This window comes from Humulus lupulus, chromosome 8 (assembly GCF_963169125.1).
Source record: "Humulus lupulus chromosome 8, drHumLupu1.1, whole genome shotgun sequence".
NCBI lineage: Eukaryota > Viridiplantae > Streptophyta > Magnoliopsida > Rosales > Cannabaceae > Humulus > Humulus lupulus.
In genome coordinates, this window is record NC_084800.1 from 59,281,942 (window position 1) to 59,303,051 (window position 21,110).

The following is a 21,110-nucleotide window of genomic DNA, read 5'->3' on the forward strand; positions in this document are numbered from 1 at the left end:
AATTGATTTCAAAGAAACCGGAAAATCATGGCCTTGGACGATTTCCCTTCCTATAAATACCTTGCCAAGGCCTTTGGATTTTTCACCTCTTCCATTTTCAATATTTGTAAACATTATTTTGAAGAGTGTCTTTATTTGTAGAGATTAAGTTTGTTCACCTTAATCTTTGTGAGAGTGCTGAGTGTACTTGTGGATATCTATCTAGTCCATTGTAAATAGATAGTGTCTATTGTGAACGTGTTCATAAGGATCTTCGGGAGAGGATTCTACCTAAGTCTCACTTCGGGAGGAAGTGTGCACTCGCTATTCTTTGAAGGGAGTTCAAGAGAATCAGCGTTTAATCAAACCAGATTCGTAGAGAAGAGTACAACAAGATTGCGTCAATAGTTTAAGAGGGAGTCTTACATTGTTTAAGTCAATGCTTTTGTACACTTTGTTTCTTTACTAATTGGTTTATTCTCTGGGCGTGGCCCCAAGGAGTAGGATATCCGAAAGGGTTTCTGAACCTTGTAAAAATTCGCTGTGTTCTTTAATTTTTGCACTGTCTATTTTTTGTGTTCAGTTCTGTCGTGACAAGTTTGGATTTTGTCCCGACAAAACCATTTTTTGTGTAAACAACTAATTACCATTCCACATTTTAATTAATTCATTATTTAATTAATCTGGTAATTACTAAAAACGAAATTTCATATATATTTTAAAAAACTAAGAAAACGTTTTACTTGCACCTAGTATATATATATCCAACAAAATGTATATATTTATATATTTTTCTTTGCATAAATGGTGAAAAATTTGTGGATTAGTTAAAGGGAAACTTATTCTCAATCTCAATCAGTATTTATTCAAAGTGGTTTTGTATTCATATATGGGCTTTTACCTTTTACTGGGTCTGGCAATATCAGGCATACTACTACTAATCGATTCTTTACCCATTCGTGATCGAATACAACCTATGAACAGTTGTACGCCTGCATAACCTATCCGTTTGTACCTCTATATTAAAAAACCATCTTACTTGTATTTGATCTTGTAAGCCCACCTTGACCCAACAATGTTTTTGTCAGGTGGTGGAAAGACAAGATCTCAGGTTTCATTCTTTTGAAGAGCTTCCATTTTTTCTAACATAGCTCGTTTCCAATTCTCAGAAGATTTGCTTCGTCCAAAATTACTGACAATTCATCCTATCTTTATTGGGATCATACCCCCTTGGACTGAAAATCCTTTTTTTTTTTTTTCTGTTTTAGGAATTTTTCCCTGGGCTTTCAATGGAACCATGCCTTGAATTTCAATTACCTAATGATAGGGGTGAGCATCGGTCGGTTTGGGCGGTTTTTTCACAAAAAAAAATCCAGAATTCGGTTTTCGGTTCGGATTGGTGCAATCTGAAAACCGACCGAACCAAACCAGTTTAAAAAAAAACTGACCGTTTTGGACCGCGGTTTGGTCGGTTAAACCGACCAAGCCGAATTGATTTTTTATTTATTTATTTATTTTTTTGAAAGTTTTAGTTAAAAAATTAAAAATTTTGGATTGTTAGATTCCATTTTTGTATGTTTTTAAAACATAAATATATAGAACATAATTACATTTACAAGTGCCTTAAGTTTTTTTTTTATTAAAAATTTTAATTTTTAATAATTAATAATTATATAATATTATATAATTATTTTATTGTGTTCGGTCGGTTTCGGTTTTTTTGGTCGGTTCACCCAAAATTTCCAAACCGACCGAACAGTGGCGGTTTGCACCGTCGGCGGTTTTTTCGGTTTTTGGTTTAAACGGTTTTGGTTTTTTCGGTGTTCGGTAGGTCGGTGTACACGGTTTTTTCGGTTTTTCGGATTTTATGCTCAGCCCTACCTAATGAGAAACTAAGTTTACAGGAATTATTCGGGTCTTCCAAATTCGATCTCTTCTGATTAATTTATCTGCAACAGTTTTACTCATTCCCATTGATTTGTAAAAGACTTATCCACTTCACTAATATTTAATTTCGCTTCTGATCTCCACAATAATTTTATTCATAAAGTTAAGTGAGATCATTTTATATGGCATGCATTACCACCAATAACTATGAAATTGAAGAATTTTGCTACAACGTTTTTGTGCTTCCGCTCGCAAAATATACTATTGCCGGCGAATTTCATAGGCAACAATGTGCCCATATTCACCAACAACTTGCGCCAAGGAAAGGTAACCCTGTGGGAAATATCTGTTTGTAGTGCACTAGCTAATAGATTCAGCTAGCTTGATCAGATGTATATTTAGTGAGTATGATTATTAATTACTCGGTCCCCGATTTAGTCCCGCTCAGCCCAGAGACGAACCGGTTTCGTTAGTGAATCCGGGCTGTCTTTTTTTTTATTATTTTTTTTATCTAATCCAATGGCTGGGGTGTAAAGGAAGAAAAAAAAGTGTTCAACTGACATTGAAGTGACTTTTACAGTCTAGAAGTAGGGGTAGTGAAAAGTGTTGTAGGGTCTTTATTTATTCTTGGTAACCGATATCCTTGTGCACCATTACAAACCAAGACTCTTTAGTTTCTTCACCATTGTTCTCTGTTTCGATGCTTTTATGTGAAGACAGAAGAGGAGATGGAAGGAGGTTCATGCTTGTGAAGTTATAATCCAGACGGAGCAAGGAGGATTCGGTGTGTATCCTCATCTAGGTAAGTAATTTTTTTTCAGACCCATATGTTAATGCTGGTGTTATTTGATTTTTTTATGGGTATTTTACGTTTAAAAAGATTTTTTTTTTAAGTTTTCAAAAATCTATTAGAGGAATATAAGCCCTATAAAAATTGACTTAGATCATTAACATTGTGTGATTTGCATTTTATTTTTAAAAAAAATATTTTCCAGAGTAATGGGTTTATCTTTTAAGAAATCAATGCATGTTTAGTCAAATTTTTTATCGAGTTTTGGAATAATGGAATTTTGTATGTCTTAAATAGTTAAGTTAACGGGTTTCTCTATTAAGCACCCAATGTATGATCAATATTTTCGAGGTGTGTTGGTTATTATGATTGCTATGTGAAATTTATATCACCTATTTTCAACTAGTTTGGTTACCGAATCTGAGAAATACTTGTGCTTTCTGTATGATAATCTTTTTTTTCATTGTTATTTATGAAAATCATATATTTAGATTAATCTTGAAATTTTTAAGAATAAGATTAATTGAATGATGCGGTGGTTAAATTGTTGGTTATCTTATTCATATTTGGGAAATGTAGGGAAATGACCTTAAAATGCAAACGAGGAGGTGTGGGTAGGAAACAAGGTACTGGTGTCAAGAACGATGAGGATGGTGATCTAGGGTGTGTAGTTTTTTTTTCTTGTCCCTATAAGTTTAGTATTGCCTTAATGATTTTAGGTGATTTAGTTATCGGCTTGATTTCAGGACATATAGTCTGGCAACAGTTAAGAAGAAGACATCCAAGCTCGAAAATTTGCTAAGGGAGAAGAGACGACTAGAGAATGCACTTGTAAGCCACCTTTGTAGAATTACTTCCTTGCTGTGCAAGATTTTGTGTATCTTGTTTGACTGTTTAATCATTTATTTGTGTACTATTGATTTTTTTTGTTTAGATTCAGAAGGAGCTAGCAACCCAATGGAGGTCTGCCCTAAAGAGCATTTCAACTAGTAAATCGAAAAGGGGAAGAAGGTGGCACCAGTTGATTTCGATTGTGATTCTGAAGTTGAAGACCAAGATGGGACTGATGACGATGATGATGATGCAGAAACAGAAGTGGACGCTCGTGAGATTGGGTCACATGACTAGATGCTCATTTGAGAGGGTGTCTTGAATTGTGAATAAATTATCTGATGAACAGAAAGCCATAGTGCATGAAGCTGGGTTTGGAGCATATTTGAGAGTCGACTTCCCTAGTATGTATTCTCCTTTGGCGCAGTGGCTAGTTGAGTCAGTCGATGTTGAGAATAGTTGTATGAAAATTTACGGGAAGATGTTTCCCATTTCTGGTGATGTTTTCCAACGTGTGATGGACATTCCAAACGGAAACCACATTATTAATTAGAAAGCAAAAGTTCCTGAATGTGAAATTAAGAGTAGAATGCTTGCTGGAAAGAAGCGTGTGTCATTGTCAAGCCTAGAAGCACAGTTGGTAGAGTATGCGAATGCAGACAAATTTTTCTTGGCAAGTTTCATTTTGGTGATCATTGGCAGCATCCTCGTACCTGGATCGGGCAACTAGCTGCACAAAAGTTACATAAACACAATGCGCGATCCTTGTAGAATTTCTTCTCAGAACTGGGCCACCCATAGCGTCTGATGCCTTATGAAATCTATCAGAAAGTACCAAGCCGGTAACTTGTTCCAATTGAATGGATGCACTGCTTTCCTTCAGGTACTTATTCTTTCTGTTACTTTAAATTTGGTTTAAAGGATTATGTTAATATGAAAGGAACAAATAAATTGTTGTTTTGTTATATACTAGGGCAGTTCATGTACTTTAACCACATACAAGTCCTCAACACGTATGTTGACCGATCTGTTCTAGCCATCACCTTTTGGACTGATGAATAGTGTAAAAAAGTGAAGGGCTACATATGCCATCGTGGAGGTTTTAGTAACTGCAAAACTGTATGTGAATTATTATTTTTAATGTAAATTGTACATTACACACCTTTCTTGGTGGACTAAGTGGTAGCTTGTCGATTCTTATATTCTTTAACAGGTTCGCGTTGTCACTGAACTAAGTGGCCCTTAGCAAGGATGGTCTGACCATAGTGGGGACCATAAGGGAAGTAGCATACTGATGGAGAAGCTTACAAAAGTTGGCCATCCAGTGGAGGGATTGATGGGTGTTAGGAATATAACAAATTCCATTCTTGAGTCTTAGTTCCAGCTGTCATTTTGTTATTCAGTTAGATGGTTACTCATTCTAACAGATTGTTAGTTTTCTTACAACTGTAATAACAGCTCATACTTGTAATATGTATATTCATCTCATTCAATAAAGACGAATATACTTTTCAGTCAAACCATTTTCTTGATTCTTTCTATTTTCACAACTGGCATCCAAGCACCTAGGTTGATTTTTTTTTTCCGATTCTTATCGTCTCTTTCAGATCTCTCTCTAATGGCGTCCTCCAGCACTCCGACTCTGGTGAATCAGCCTGCAACTCAACCTCCGGCTCAAGCCAATATTCCTATTGCTCCTGGATTTGTTGTTTCGGCAAACATGGCATCCCTCAACCTTCGTCTGATTCTTACGAACTACCCGTACTGGCGTTCTCAGGTGCTTCCATCTGTTCGTGCTCAAGATTTGGAAGGCTTTCTCACTGGCGATCGCATCAGACCTCCTGTGACGATTACTGACCCTGCTGATCCTACTTATCTGATTCCCAATCCAGACTTCAGCAACTGGTTGAGGCTTGATCAATTCCTTATGAGCTGGCTGTTCAACTCAATCTCAGAAAATATGCTTGGACATGTGGCTCGATGAAATTCCTCCGATGAAATTTGGTATGAACTCGCTCAACTCTTCTCTAGTTATTCACGTGCTTGCATTCTTCAACTCAGAACTCACCTTCACATGACCAAGAAAGGTTCCACTGCCGTTGATGAATACATTCTCAAAATGCGATGCATCGCTGATGCTCTCATGGCAGCAGGACAAGTGATCACTGATGAGGAGTTGATCTTGTATATGTTGGGAGGCTTAGGTCTAGAGTATGAATCGGTTGTGGTTAATCTGACATCTAGAAAGAATGTTACATTTCCTGAATTGCAATTTACTCTCCAGAATCATGAGATGAGGATCGAACAACACAATGTTGTTGCAACTATGGATCTCCAAAATCCATCAGCTAACTATGCCTCTGCCAACAGAAAGAATGGAAATCAAACATTTCCCCCTTCTAATCAGGGATCTCGTGGCCGTGGTTACCAAAATCATAGACGAGGAGGATGATCCTCTTATGGTCGTGGCAACAACACTGCCAATCGTCCCACATGTCAAGTATGTGGAAAACCTGGACATACATCACTCAAATGCTATCACCGCTTCGATCTAAGCTATCAAGGTGAAACTCATGCTCCTGGCACTAAAAATGCTACTCCAGAGACACCACAACCACAAGCTCTTATTGTTACTCCATCCACCGTTGCTGATAACAATTGGTATATGGACAGTGGTACTTCTCATCATGTCTCTGCTGCTACAACAAATCTCAACACTCCAACCTCCTGCAAAGGAAAGGAAAAATTGGTTGTAGGTAATGGCTCTCAACTTTCTATTCATCATATTGGCAATACTCACATCCCTGCCACTCGTTCTTTAAATTTAAAAAATGTTATCCATGTCTCTGAGATAAAGAGCATCTCTAAATTTACACTGGATAATGATGTGACAATAGAATTTACTCCTGATTTGTGTTTTGTTAAGGACACTGCTACGAGACAGGTACTACTTCAGGGAACACTTAAGCATGGTCTTTATCAGCTGGAGCTTCCTTCTACACCATTGCCATACTCCACTCATTCAAATTTTCCAGCCGCCTACCTTAGTGACCAGACAGATTCTGCACATTCCTCTACTACCACTACTTTAAGGAATAAAACTCATTGTAATTTTCCTGAATTTTCTGATACTTCTCATTGTACTCAGTCCTCTCGTGCTAGTGTTCTTTGGCATAACCGACTTGGACATCCATCCAATGTCTTTCTAACAAAAGTACTTAATAAAATTCAAGTTCATTGTTCCAAATCTGGTAGAGAGTACTGTGATGCTTATCATTATAGTAAAAACCATCTTATGCATTTTTCCAGTTCAACAATTAAAACCACTGCTCCATTACAATTAGTTCACTCTGATTTACAGGGTCCTTCGCCCATTTCATCCCCTGAAGGGTATCGATATTACATCCTATTTGTTGATGACTTCACTAAATATTCATGGATATATCCCATGAGACAAAAGTTTGAAGCCTTTAGCATTTTTCAATTATTCAAAACAATGGTTGAAAACCAATTAAATCTATCCATTAAAGCCTTACAAACTGATTGGGGGGGGGGGGGGGGGGTGAGTATCGCAAATTAAAAATTCCACTTTAGAAATTAGGAATCATATTTAGACACCCATGTTCTGATCACCATCAACAACAAGGTTGTGTTGAACGAAAACATAGGCATGTCACTGAGGTTGGTCTAACTCTTCTAGCTCAAGCTAACTTACCCTTATTGTTTTGGTGGGATGCTTTTTGTCTCTGCTGTCTTTGTCATTAATCGTCTTCCCACTCTTACTTGTCAATACAAATCCCCCTTTGAGTGCATCCACAAATATCCACCTGACTATAAATTTCTCAAAGTGTTTGGGTGTGCTTGTTTCCCATTTCTTAGACCATACAACACACACAAGTTTGCTTTCAAAAACTCCAAGTGTGTCTTTCTTGGGTACAGTCCCTTCCATAAAGGGTATCATTGTTTGCATTCTACTGGGCGAATATATATTGCCAGAAGCATCAACTTCAATGAAACAGAATTTCCTTACCCAACACTTTTCTCTACATCCAATATGCACTCATCCTCCACCTTTCGACAGAACCTCACCTCACCTGCCTTCATTATTCCTTCCTCTCCCTCTACTCCAGCTCATCCACAATCTCAATCACCAATCTCAAACACAAATATGTCTCTCCAAACATCAATCCCTTCTGTGTTTTCTACCTATGGGGATGATGCTTCAACAAGTGTTCCTACAATTTCTGAAGTAGCACATGTCTGAGTTAATGATCCTACTACAAATCAAGTAAGTGATTCATCTAATACTTCTATTAATTCTTTATCTCGCATGTTATCAACTAATGCTGTTGAGATGGAGATGCATCTTCCTACCTCTGAGATAGCACCTGCTAGTGGTACAATTGAGGACATTGGAGTTGAGACAACAACACAACCAATTGAGATTGCAACACCTAATATTGAGACAGTCCCATCAAATCAGGAGATCATTGTCCCTGACAGTACACAAAATGCTTCTATCTTGGTTCCAAGAGCACCACCACCTCTGCCTAGTGGTCACTCAATGCAAACGCGATCCAAGTCGGGTATATACAAACCAAAGGTGTATCTTGCAGCCACTTCTAACTCAATAGCTTGTGCACCAACCTCAGTCAAACAAGCTCTCACTATTCCAGTTTGGAAAAATGCCAGCTAGCGATGACATGAATATTATTCAATGTAAGTGGCTTTTTCGAGTCAAGTTCAAGTCTGATGGCACCTTGAATAAATACAAAGCTAGTCTTGTTGCCAAAGGCTTTCAACAAACGGCTGGTCTAGATTTTTCAGATACCTTTAGTCTAGTTGTTCGAGCTTCCACTATCTGAGTAATATTCTCTCTTGCTGTTACATTTGGATGGGACATACAACAAATTGATGTGAATAACGCATTCTTAAATGGAGTACTACATGAATGGGTGTACATGAAACAACCCACTGGATACGTTGATCCTACACAGCCTAATCATGTTTGTCTATTACATAAAGCACTTTATGATCTTAAGCAGGCTCCTAGGGGCTGGTTTGAACAATTAAAAAGTACTTTACTCAAGTGGGGTTTCAAGTGTTTAACTTCAGATACATCTCTTTTCAACACAACCATGAAAGGTGCTCCTCTGTTTCTGTTGGTGTATGTGGATGACATCCTCATCACAGGTGCTAATTCCTCCACAATTGCTCAGCTCATTCATGATCTACACTCTAAATTTGCGCTGAAGTTACTTGGATCCGTGAGCTATTTTCTGGGTTTTGAGGCCATTAGAACAGTTGTTGGTTTATTTCTTACTCAGTTCAAATATGCTACTGAGTTACTTCAAAAGACAAGTTTTGATGACTCCAAAGAAGCCCCAACTCCAATGATACTTGGTAATAAACTTTGTCTAGGTAACCGTCCCTTGTTTGACAAATCAGAAGTATATCGCAGTGTCCTTGGTGCTTTACAATATCTTACTCTTACAAGGCCAGATTTTTCCTTCTCAGTTAACAAACTAAGTCAGTTCATTAAAGCACCTACTGTCAATCACTGGACTGCCTATAAACGAGTACTTAGGTACATACGAGGCACCATCCATCTTGGACTCCACTTTAAACCAACTGCTGTTATGAGCTTAGAAGAATACTCTGATGTTGATTGGGCATCCAATTTGGATGATCGAAAATCTACAAGTGGATTTTGTCTATTCCTTGGCGGAAATCTAATAAGTTGGGGGTCACGCAAGCAACAAGCTATTGCTTGCTCTAGCACAGAATCAAAATATCATGCACTGGCTTCTACTGCCACTGAACTTATATGGCTCCACTCCTTACTCACTGAACTCGGTATCAAAATCTCCATGGTTCCTACCTTGTGGTGTGATAATCAAGGAGCTCAAGCCTTAACTATCAACCTTGTTTTTCATTCACAAACCAAACACATCGAAGTAGATGTGCATTATGTTCGAACTCAAGTTGCTGAAAAACGGTTTGAAGTCAGATACATTCCATCTACTGAACAGCCTGCTGACTTGTTCACCAAACCAATCACTTCTCCTAGATTTGAATTTCTTTGTGACAAGCTGAACCTGGATTATTCCAACTATAGCTTGAGGGGGGCTGTTAGGAATATAACAAATTCCATTCTTGAGTCTTAGTTCCAGCTGTCATTTTGTTATTTTGTTAGATGGTTACTCATTCTAACATATTGTTAGTTTTCTTACAGCTGTAATAACAACTCACACTTGTACTATATATATTCATCTCATTCAATAAAGACGAATATACTTTTCGGTCAAACCATTTTCTTGATTCTTTCTATTTTCACAACTATGGCACTAGTTGTTGCTTTACCAGATAAGTTGAGGGCTATGGTCACTCAGGAGGTAACTAAACTGTTGGGGCAAAAATCTGTAGGAGAGGAGAATGTCAATTAGGGAGGAGGGAATCCAGTTGATGGAGAAAAACACAATGATGTTGCAATGAATTTGTCACAAGAATTGCTAGATGTGGTTGTTGAGGTAGGGAAGTCAATTGCTAAACCCAAAGAGCCAAATCCTTGGGGCGACGCTTGGCTAGAACATTTTCGTTCTAGTGAAGGGCTTGTAGTAGGATCATTCATACTTGCAAACCCTACACCCCTGTAAACATACAAGATGACATATTGTATTTTCAACCATGACTTTGAAGATTCGTATGTATAAGTTATTTAAGTATACTATTCAGCTATGATTTTAAGCTTTATTGATGTTAATTAATTTTTTATGTAGCACTGTGATTTGTGAATGTGATAGATTGGTTATTGATCGCGAGTGCATGCAGTCATTGGAACCTGGGAGATGGGTTCGGGGAGAGGCAAGTATTAAATTTAACTGACTGAAATTTTTAATATGAAATCCAATTTATCTAACTCGGATAGTGAACTCGTTATGCAGGTTGTTTCCATATATGCCAGGATATTGACTAGAGTTGAGCGTAAGAAACAACTAGACGAAAATGCAGCCGTATGGTTTATGCCTATGAATGTATCGGTGAGTTGGATTTGTATAAACTTTTGATCATGTTTATTTATATTCGCCTGATTGAAAGTACAATGTTATATAACTGGTTTAATGAGGTGTTTTTGTATTAAAACTATTTGCAGGAAAAATATTTTGGTAAAGGGTATTCAATTAATTGTGCTGCACGAGAAAAAAAATGGAGAAAATACCATTTTTCTGATTTTGGGAAGTGCCAAGAGGTGATTTATATTGCAATTTTTTTAGTTAGACTTATATATTGACTATGTGTTCTATTATCAATACAACCTTGTATGAGTTTTTCATAATCATTCTTTGTATATTTTAGATGGTGGTTCCGATAATGAAAGATGGAGATCTGGGAGCTAGACACATGTTCGTGGTTCGATTGGATCTTCTATGCAGAACCACTATGCTTTGGGATTCTTTTGTAGCAAATAGGGATATGGATGATAAATTCAGTTGTACTACAGAAATGGTATGAGATTTAGTTTATTCAAAATTGATTGCATGATTGACTGCCTAATACTTTGTCATATGTGGATATAGTTGGAGACCTTGGACACTTTATTTGCATTTGATATTAATGCCACTCAAGAGAGCAAATGGAAATTTGCTGGGTTTGAGATTTCTGTAGAATTTTTTTTGCCTCAACAAGCTAATAGCTACGGCTGCGGAGTGTTTGTTTTGAAATACATGGAGACCCTTAGTGATGGAAATGCCAATGCGTAGAGGTATGTAAACTTTAGTTTAAGGGATGTGTGGTTCTATTTATTTTTTCCATTGTACTGTTATTTATGAAATTGACCCAAAAATTATATAAATAGTTTGATGATATTGTGGAGCGTTTTCGATTTGAAAATCTTTTGGTATGTGATGAATTATACAAAGGAAGGGAGCAGGTTGTTCGTGAAAGTGAGGATAATTATAATATATTAATCAGTGTGGATGACAGTGGCGAAATTGACAGAATTGGGAATAACAATGGTGAAAGTTCCCAGCCACTTCTGTGCCCTGTTAAGTCACAGTCTGATAGTTTTTTTTCAACCAAGAAAGCTAAACATGCAAACATGATTCCAAATGTGTCTTTGTTGCGAATTTTTGCTACTGCGCAAGTATACGCAATCGAATAAACAAGAATAGTAGTGGAAATATAGTATCGTTCCGTCAAGGAATTTATCTAATAATTACCAATAGCAAACTTTTATTTCTATTTGACTAATGAAAATTTAGTGAGAATTAACAATGAACAATAAACTAGCAAAGCAAGATTTAATTAACGAAATTTAATATAAGTGAAATATTAGAGTATTCTAATTTCATCAACTTTCAATTCTATTCAATCAATAATACAACTAATATGTTTCTTTGATCTATGGTTATAGCAAGTTTACTATTGACAATTCTATTCTTTCTCAAGATATAAAATATTCAGTTTACCTGTGAATTTTCTACATGTCTGTGATAAATTCTACACATAAACCGCATTAAGAACAAAACCCTAATTGCTACACAAACCAATTTGATACTTTCGTTCTAAATTGAAATCTATGTCTATTGTCTAGAGCTATTTCAATTCTCACTTTTCAGATATTGAATTAAAACCAATAATCATGCAACAGATGGCCAATCAATTACAAGCATTAAACATAAGAACAGTAGATAACCATAAATTCAAAGATTCATAGAAATTGCATTAAAGACGAATAGAATATCCAGTGACTACATTAAAATACTCTAAATAAAAATTTAGTTCATAATATTAAACTTCATCACACAATCTAAAATTCAAAAGCATAAATAAACACAAACAAAATAAACGTGGATTCTTCTCTGTTTCTGTCCCTCTGCCGTCAGAATGCTTCTTTCTTTCTGTCCTTTTCGATCTTCTTTTTATTCTTTTTACAAAAATCCAAAACCCTACGAATTTCCATGATAATTTCCAAAAATGCCCTTGTGCCGATATATCGCCGATGATGCTGCGATATATCGCCTGTTGGATGTTCTCGATAAAAACACGAGTTTCTGATGTCGTTTATGCTAAGCCGAAATTTCAAATTCCTCAAGCAGCGATATATCGCCCAAGACAGGAGATATATCGCCTGTACCATATTTCCAAATATTAGCCAATTTCGGCTACTAAAACAGACATTTATCCAAATTCTCGAACAAATCAGAATTATAACAACACACTGCACAAGTTCACCAAACAGATTTCTCTTGATAAAAACAACCAAATCAATCTGAAAAGGTTATAAATAAGCGTATATTTTGTACGCTTATCACACCCCCAAACTTGACTGATTGCTTGTCCTCAAGCAAACAAAAGAAAGAACAAAGAAACAATCCAAAACTAAAAAAAACTATTGGATGACTTAACTTCACAGAAAAATTTAAACTTAGACTAGGGGCATAACTTTTCTCAAAAATTCCAATTCTTCTTCAATCGCTCAACCAATGCTTCTGATCATGTGACTAGAATTTCAACATATCAATAATTTCTCCAACTACTGTCATTCATGCAAATACACATTTCATTTAACAAATACCGTACAAAACATAATTTTACAAGTATCAACATTCATTCATACCTCAAACCCATCAAAATTCACCATAAGCTTGCTCAATTAACTTGTCTCCACTAATATAAAATCTGTATCAAGTAGATCAAAAATACTTTTATAGGCTCATAACATTAGGCTTAGGTAAAGGTAGATAAATAGTCATTTAGGCTCGAAATTACCATAAGCATATAAACCTTGAAACCAGTCAACTTTCTCTTCACCACACCAAAAATCACCCTTTTATACAATTAGAGAGAGAGATTACATACTTTCATCATTTTCTTCTTTCTTTTTATATCATTTTTTCTAGACTTATCACATTTTTTTTTTCAGGTCACACTCCCCCAAACTTAATATTTTCTATATATATATATATATAATCAAGGAGTGTGACAAAGTGATGTTTTTTTTTTATAATCTCATAAACGTCTCTCTCTCATCTTTCTGTATAATCATACTACACTCAAATCATACCAATACCTCACTCTTTTCCATTCTTCTTTCCCACAAATTATATGCTTATGATAACAAAGGAAAAAGAAAAAATAATGAAGTTAGGAAATTTAGGCTCAAATAGTATAATCAAGAACAAAAACCAAAGTTTAAGGCTCAAAAAGGGTAACTAAGGATAAATTTTCATGGGTTAGCTGGAAAGGCTCAAACATTTACCAAAGAAGATTGCCTAAATCATCTCTACTCAATACTTCATTTAGCATTTCGTCTCAACAAATTAACTGAGCAAGTTCTAGCTTGTTTCAACAATTCCCACAATACTTATAAACTTATATAATGTAAAGCATAAATTAAATAAAACACATATAATACACAGATGACAATACTCCGATCAATTATCAACAGGTTAAGCACACAGTCTACATATCCAAAGCATCAGTTTAACAACATCAAAGAATTAGCACAATTCATCATTGAAGCCCCATCTGTCTTAATCAATAATAGTTTCGTACAGTCATCCAACATTAAAATTAAAAATAAAAAAATCAAAAGAAAAGTAAATAGTCCCCCAAACTTAAAATAAACAGTGCCCTCAATGTTTCACAAAATCCACAGGAACTGAACTACAAGAAAAAAAATAAAAAATAAAATAAAATAAACTAAAAAAAAAAAAAAACCTGACAACCGAACAGTTACTCTTCATTGTCAGAATCTGGAGGCGGCTGATATGGCTGGCGCAATTCTGGAGGACATTGGGGAAAATCATTAAAGCCTGTATAGCGCACAAATGCCCCACAAAAATCAGCCATGTAATTCGTCATGTGGAATTGACGATCTCTAATATCCGCCTGACCATGCAACAATAGTTGTTGTTGTCTCTTCAAATCGTCAATATCTTGTTGCATGGTACTATACTTCCGAGAACTAGAGCCTTCAGTAGCTCTAAAAGTGGATGGTTTTCGCCCCTTTCTCTTCGGCCTAGTGGACTCAGGTTGTTCATCGATCGGTGGCAAGGACAGCAGACTTGGGTCAACAGGCTCGTATCCCAAACCAGTGGGTCGAGGAACACCTCCATAATTCTCATCTTGATGCAACACTGACTGATGACTAATTATTGGAGACTGTTCACAGACTTCATTAACGTTCATTGGCACTCCCTGATCCTTACATAAACTAGTAATTAATGAAGCATGTCCATGACCACCAGATGTGGCCCCTCGCGCAATATAACTTATACTCTCTGCGATAAGCCGTCCAACATTGATCGACTTACCCGAACAAATACAATATAGCAAGTAGAGACGTTCAGTAGTCACTTCCATTTGTTGAGTGGAAGGCATAAGAGTACTAATGATGAACCTGTTCCACAACCTCCCATACGGACTCAAACATGTAGCCCTGATTGATCTTGGAGTAACCATGTCACTCCCCATTTTGTAAGTAGAACCGGGCTTCGTCATTTCCTTTAAGAGCAAATTATAATCCTTTTCAGCTGCTCCTGTGCGATAATCGTCATCCCATGGATCATTGAGGTCGTAGAACCTGTTGATTACTTAAGGGGAATAACAAACCTTTTTACCCCGAACTAAGACAATATGATCATCCCTCTCGACAAAAGCATTGGCATAAAACTCCCTTACCAAACTGATATTAGCCAAAAGTTTTGGCTCACACAACTGCTGCCAATTTCTATTTATAATCATCTGTGGGAGAATGCCATCCAATTCACTTGGCCGAAAGTGAGACTCCACAATCACTGTTTTATTTTTAACTATCCATTCCTCGAATTTATTTTGAGCAGTGGGGTTAACAAAGGTATGAGGAATGGTTACATTGGCTCGTTGGACTGTGGACGTGGTATTTGCTTTCTTGGGAGCCATAGAGTAGTTCAATCACAAAAACACTATTAACAGTCGTTTACACACTAACAACCCCAAATCAACTCAGAAACACCCAAGAATGTCCAAAATATTTCAAAACCGCTCACTGAGTACTTTTATCAAACACTTAATGTGCAATCGTAAAAAAATTGGCCAACAATACTCAAACAACCCACAATCTTCCCCAACTGTATAAAATATGCTCCCAAGATGATAAAAACAGTTAACACAAGCCAATCTCACAATAGATTCCAAAAATTCGTCCAATACCCAAAACAATTTTAAGTTCTCCAAATTCCCTCAATAGATCATCAAACACACAAAAACTCAAGAATGTACCTTGATAACTTTGAAGAGGATGAAGAAAATGTTCTTAATCACAGCAAGATTCGGCCCCTTTGATGCGTGATGATGATGATGGAATGCTTGAGAGAGATTTGTTTTAGATGAAAAATGGGAGAAAATTTTGGGAAGGTTTGAAAGAGGGTTTCGGTTCTGTTAAAAGGGTCGAATTGGGGTTTATGACTGATATAAATGGGTCATGTGCTCCCCATGTGCCTTTTTTTTTTCAAAAAAAATTCAACCAGGCGATATATCGCCTGTAAGTGGCGATATATCGCCACATGCTCTATAGCCGAACCGTGCCTCTGTCCACCATGCCGATATGTCGCCTCAACCAACCCCGAGATAGCGCAGCCTTATTCCATTTGAGCCGATATATCGCATATATGAGGCGATATATCGCAATAGGCTATTTACCAAAACGGCGTCTCTGACTTCCACGACGATATTTCGCCTCTTGCATCGTCGATATGTCGCCTCCTCATTCACTGATGCCGATATATCGCCAATGGTAGGCGATATATCTCCTGGGACCGAAAAAAAAATTCCAACTTAAAACAAAAAATCCCATCCGAATCTGTTGTCCAGGCGATATATCGCCTAAACACTGTTCAAAATTATCAACTTTTTTCAATTTTTATTTTTTTGTTTTTCACGTTTTTCACAGTTCTACTACACTAAAAGAAAATAAAAAATAATAATGTCAAACGAAAACAAAAACAAAAATAAATTACAAAATAATGAGGTGCCTCTCAAAAGCGCTGTCGTTAACGTAATTTAGCCGGACGTTGCTTTTCTTGCCTTCAAGAATCCACCAGAGTAATATTGACCTTCATCTCAATTTCGCCTCCATAGTAATGCTTCACCCGCTGTCCATTAACTTTAAACGGCGAAGAATCACCTTGTTTAATCTCCAAAGCCCCGTATGGAAACACTTTTGTAACAATGAATGGCCCCGACCATCGAGACTTTAATTTTCCCGGAAATAACTTGAGACGGGAATTGAATAGCAGCACCTTATCGCCCACTTGAAAAGTCCGATTGACAATATTATTGTCATGCCATTTCTTTGTCTTCTCTTTGTAGATTCTTTCATTCTCGTAGGAATCATGGCGCAATTCATCTAACTCATTCAGTTGAGCTAGCCTTAATGCTTTCGAAGCGACCGAATTGAAATTCAACTTCTTTAACGCCCAATGTGCCCTATGCTCCAGTTCAAATGGCAAGTGACAAGCTTTACCATATACAAGACGGTAGGGAGAAGTACCAATTGGCGTTTTAAAAGCTATCCGATAAGCCCACAACGCATCATCAAGCTTATTCGACCAATCCTTTCAATTAACTTGCACCGTCTTTTCTAAAATCAGCTTAATCTCACGATTTGACAATTCCGCTTGCCCATTTGACTGTGGATGATATCCCAATGCCATCTTGTGTTTAATTCCATACTTCTCCATTAAGGAATCAAAAATCTTATTGGCAAAATGAGTCCCTTCATCACTTATAATCGCTCGAGGTGTGCCAAAACGAGAGAAAATATTCTTTTTCAGAAACTTGACTACCACGTGAGCATCATTAGTTGAAGTAGCAACTGCTTCAACCCACTTACTTACATAATCCACCGCCAACAAAATATACAAATTACCAAACAACAGTGGATAGGGTCCCATAAATTCAATACCCCAAACATCGAATAATTCAACCTCCAATATATTAGTGAGAGGCATTTCATGACGTCTTGAGATATTACATACCCTTTGACAACGATCACACCGTTTCACATAGTCATAGCTGTCTTTATATAGAGTAGGCCAATAAAATCCACATTCAAGGACCTTTGCAGCAGTCCTTGCTCCCCCAAAATGTCCACCAGTAGGCGATGCATGGCAATGAAACAAGATGTCCTTCATTTCTCTTTCAGGCACACATCTTCTGATAATCAAATCCGGACATTGTTTAAATAAGAAAGGATCATCCCAGTAGTAGTTCTTCACATCATGATAAAACTTTTTCAATCTCTACCCTACAAATTCTGATGGCACTACGTTGGCTGCCAAATAATTCACATAATCCGCAAACCATGGCACTAACTCATCTTCCACTGCAAATAATTGTTCATATGGGAAACTCTCATTAATCTCTCCTGTAGCAAGTTCTGACTTATCCCCCAACTCAAGTCTTGATAAGTGATCCGCCACCAAATTCTCTATACCCTTCTTATCCCGAACCTCCATATCAAACTCTTGTAAATGAAGTACCCAACGAATAAGTTTGGGTTTAGCATCTTTCTTAGCAATAAGATGCCTGATTGCTGAGTGATCAGTATACACAATAACTTTGTTCCCCATCAAATACGGCCTGAATTTATCGAATGCATATACAATGGCAAGAAGCTATTTCTCAGTGGTGGAATAATTCAACTGAGCGCCATTTAGTGTTCTGCTGGCATAATAAATAGTCCGGAATACTTTGTCAACACGCTGCCCCAGAACCGCACCCACTGCAAAATCACTCGCGTCGCACATTAACTCAAATGGTTGGTCCCAATCCGGTGAAATTACTATAGGTGCCGACACCAATTTCTGCTTTAGTATACTGAAAGCTTCAAGACACTTCTCATCAAACTCAAATGGCACCCCATTCATCAACAAAGACGAGAGTGGCTTAGAAATCCTGGAGAAGTCCTTTATAAATCTTTTGTAAAACCCCGCATGACCAAGGAAACTTCTCACTCCCTTAACTGAAACTGGAGGCGGCAAATTCTCAATAGTAGCAATCTTAGCCCTATCAACCTCAATACCATTCTTAGACACCTTATGCCCAAGCAGTATGCCTTCATTTACCATGAAATGGCATTTTTCCCAATTCAAGACTAGATTCGCATCTTCACATCTTCTCAGCACAGCCTCCAAATTCATTAAACAATTGTCAAAAGAAGACCCCATCACAGAGAAATCATCCATAAAGATCTCAATGCTCCGTTCCACCATATCAGAGAAAATAGCCATCATACACCGTTGAAAAGTGGCAGGGGCATTGCACAGACCAAACGGCATACGACGGAATGCAAAAGTACCATATGGGTAGGTGAAAGTCGTCTTTTCTTGATCCTCAGGCGCGATGGCTATTTGATGGTACCCTGAATAGCCATCCAGAAAACAGTAATGCTGATGTCCAGCCAATCTATCTAACATCTGATCAAGGAAAGGTAGTGGAAAGTGATCTTTTCTAGTTGCTTTGTTCAATTTACGATAATCTATACAAATCCTCCAACCAGTTACGGTACGCGTTGGGATAAGCTGGTTATTGTCATTCTTCACCACTGTAATCCCTCCTTTCTTAGGGACTACCTGAACTGGGCTCACCCAACTACTGTCTGAAATAGGATAGATCACCCCAGCATCTAACCACTTCAAGATCTCCTTCCTTACCACCACTTTCATTGCTGGATTCAATCGACGTTGTGCTTCAATAGAGGGCTTACTGTCATCTTCCATCAAGATCTTGTGCATAACTGTGGATGGACTTATTCCCTGAATATCTGCCAACGTCCATCCAATTGCCAACTTATGGGTTCTCAACACCCTTAACAATTTTTCCATCTCCTCATTAGAAAGAGAAGAAGACACAAGGACTGGTAAAGTCTCCTTCTCACCCAGAAAAGCATAGCGAAGATGTGCTGGCAATGATTTCAATTCCAGCTCTGGAGGTCTCTGAATTGATGGTAATGGTCTTTCAGGTCCTTGGCCCAAATCTTCATATTTTCGATTATAAATTGGCCCTTTAGAATTCAACCACTGTACACACTCTTGGACCTCACTGTCTAACTCAGCATCTATATCCCCAATTGTCAAGCTCTTCTGAAGTGAATCCTCTGTGAGATTAATTTCTGCCACCGCTTTCTCTACCATGTCAACTTTGAAACAGCTGTCATTGACATTTGCAAACTTTAGAGCCTTAAACACGTTGAATACCACTTCTTCACCCTGAACTCGCAGTGTCAGCTCACCTTTCTGAACATCAATCAAAGCCTGCCCAGTAGCTAAAAATGGCCTGCCCAGAATGATAGGTACATCCATATCCTCCTCCATATCCAGAACTATGAAATCTGCCGGAAAAATGAACTTGTCCACTTTAACAAGGACATCCTCTACGATTCCTCTGGGGTGTTTCACTGAACGATCTGCTAACTGTAATGTGACTGTTGTAGGACAGCCTCCCCCAAACCAAGTCTTCTGAATACAGACAAAGGCATCAGATTTATACTCGCCCCCAAATCACACAAAGCATGCTTACATTCAAACTTCCCAATTGTACACGGTATAGTAAAGCTCCCCGGATCTCTCAACTTTTGGGGCAACTTCCTCTGCAATATCGCACTGCACTCTTCAGTGAGCGCCATCGTCTCATAATCTTCCATCTTCCTTTTCTTGGACAGAATCTCTTTCATAAATTTGACATAACTAGGCATCTGCTCTAATGCCTCAGCAAATGGAATATTGATGTGCAGCTTTTTGAATACCTCTAAAAACTTAGAAAACTGTTTATCCAGTGTAGTTTTTCTAAGCCTCTGAGGATATGGAACTTAAACTGGCTGACTATCAACAATGGGAGAACACTTGTTTGAACCCTGGTGGTCTTCAATAACCCCATTCGCTTTTGTATCTGATTTCTCACCCAACTCTTCATTCCGAACCACTGACTTTTGTACACTGGGCTGCTCCACTTGCTTACCATTTCTCAACGAAATTGCTTGACAGTTCTCTTTAGGATTTACCACGGTATTACTAGGCAAATTCCCTTGCGGTCTGTTATTAAGCATGTTGGCCAACTGACCCACTTGTGTCTCAAGGTTTCGAATAGAGGATCTGGTCTCAGTCATGAATTGAGTCTGAGTATTAATGAGGGTCAACAAGGCTGCTTGCAAGTTATTAGGCTTTTCTGGTTGATCTTGCGGTCTAGGCTGGTGTGACGATGAGGCTTGATTCATAGGCTGTTGTGACATGTGTTGCTGGTATGGTCTTTGAAATTGTGACTGTTGGCCCTGATTGTTTCTCCATGAGAAATTTGGGTGATTTCTCCACCCAGGATTGTAAGTATTGGAGAACGGATTCTGATAAGGCCTCTGAAAATTACCAACTGCCTGTACCTGAGCCTGATTAACTGGCATATTACCATACATGTCGGCCGCTGTACACTGTTCATACAAATGAGGCCCTCCACATAATTCACACCCTGATTGCATCTGTATAGCCTGTGCTTGAGCTGAGATCTTGTTTTGTTGCAACTGCTTTGTCAATGAAGCAACCTGAGCAGTTAAAGCAGTGATAACATCTAATTCATGTACACCAGCTAC

General features: G+C 37.7%; 1 protein-coding gene across 1 annotated transcript; it reads left to right on the forward strand.

Moving 5' to 3' along the window:
- Positions 1-8,448: 8,448 nt before the first annotated feature.
- On the forward strand, positions 8,449-9,654 carry LOC133795464 (uncharacterized mitochondrial protein AtMg00810-like). The gene has a single exon (XM_062232915.1). It carries the CDS (start codon positions 8,449-8,451, stop codon positions 9,652-9,654), a length of 1,206 nt encoding a protein of 401 aa, XP_062088899.1.
- The last annotated feature ends 11,456 nt before the right edge of the window (positions 9,655-21,110 follow it).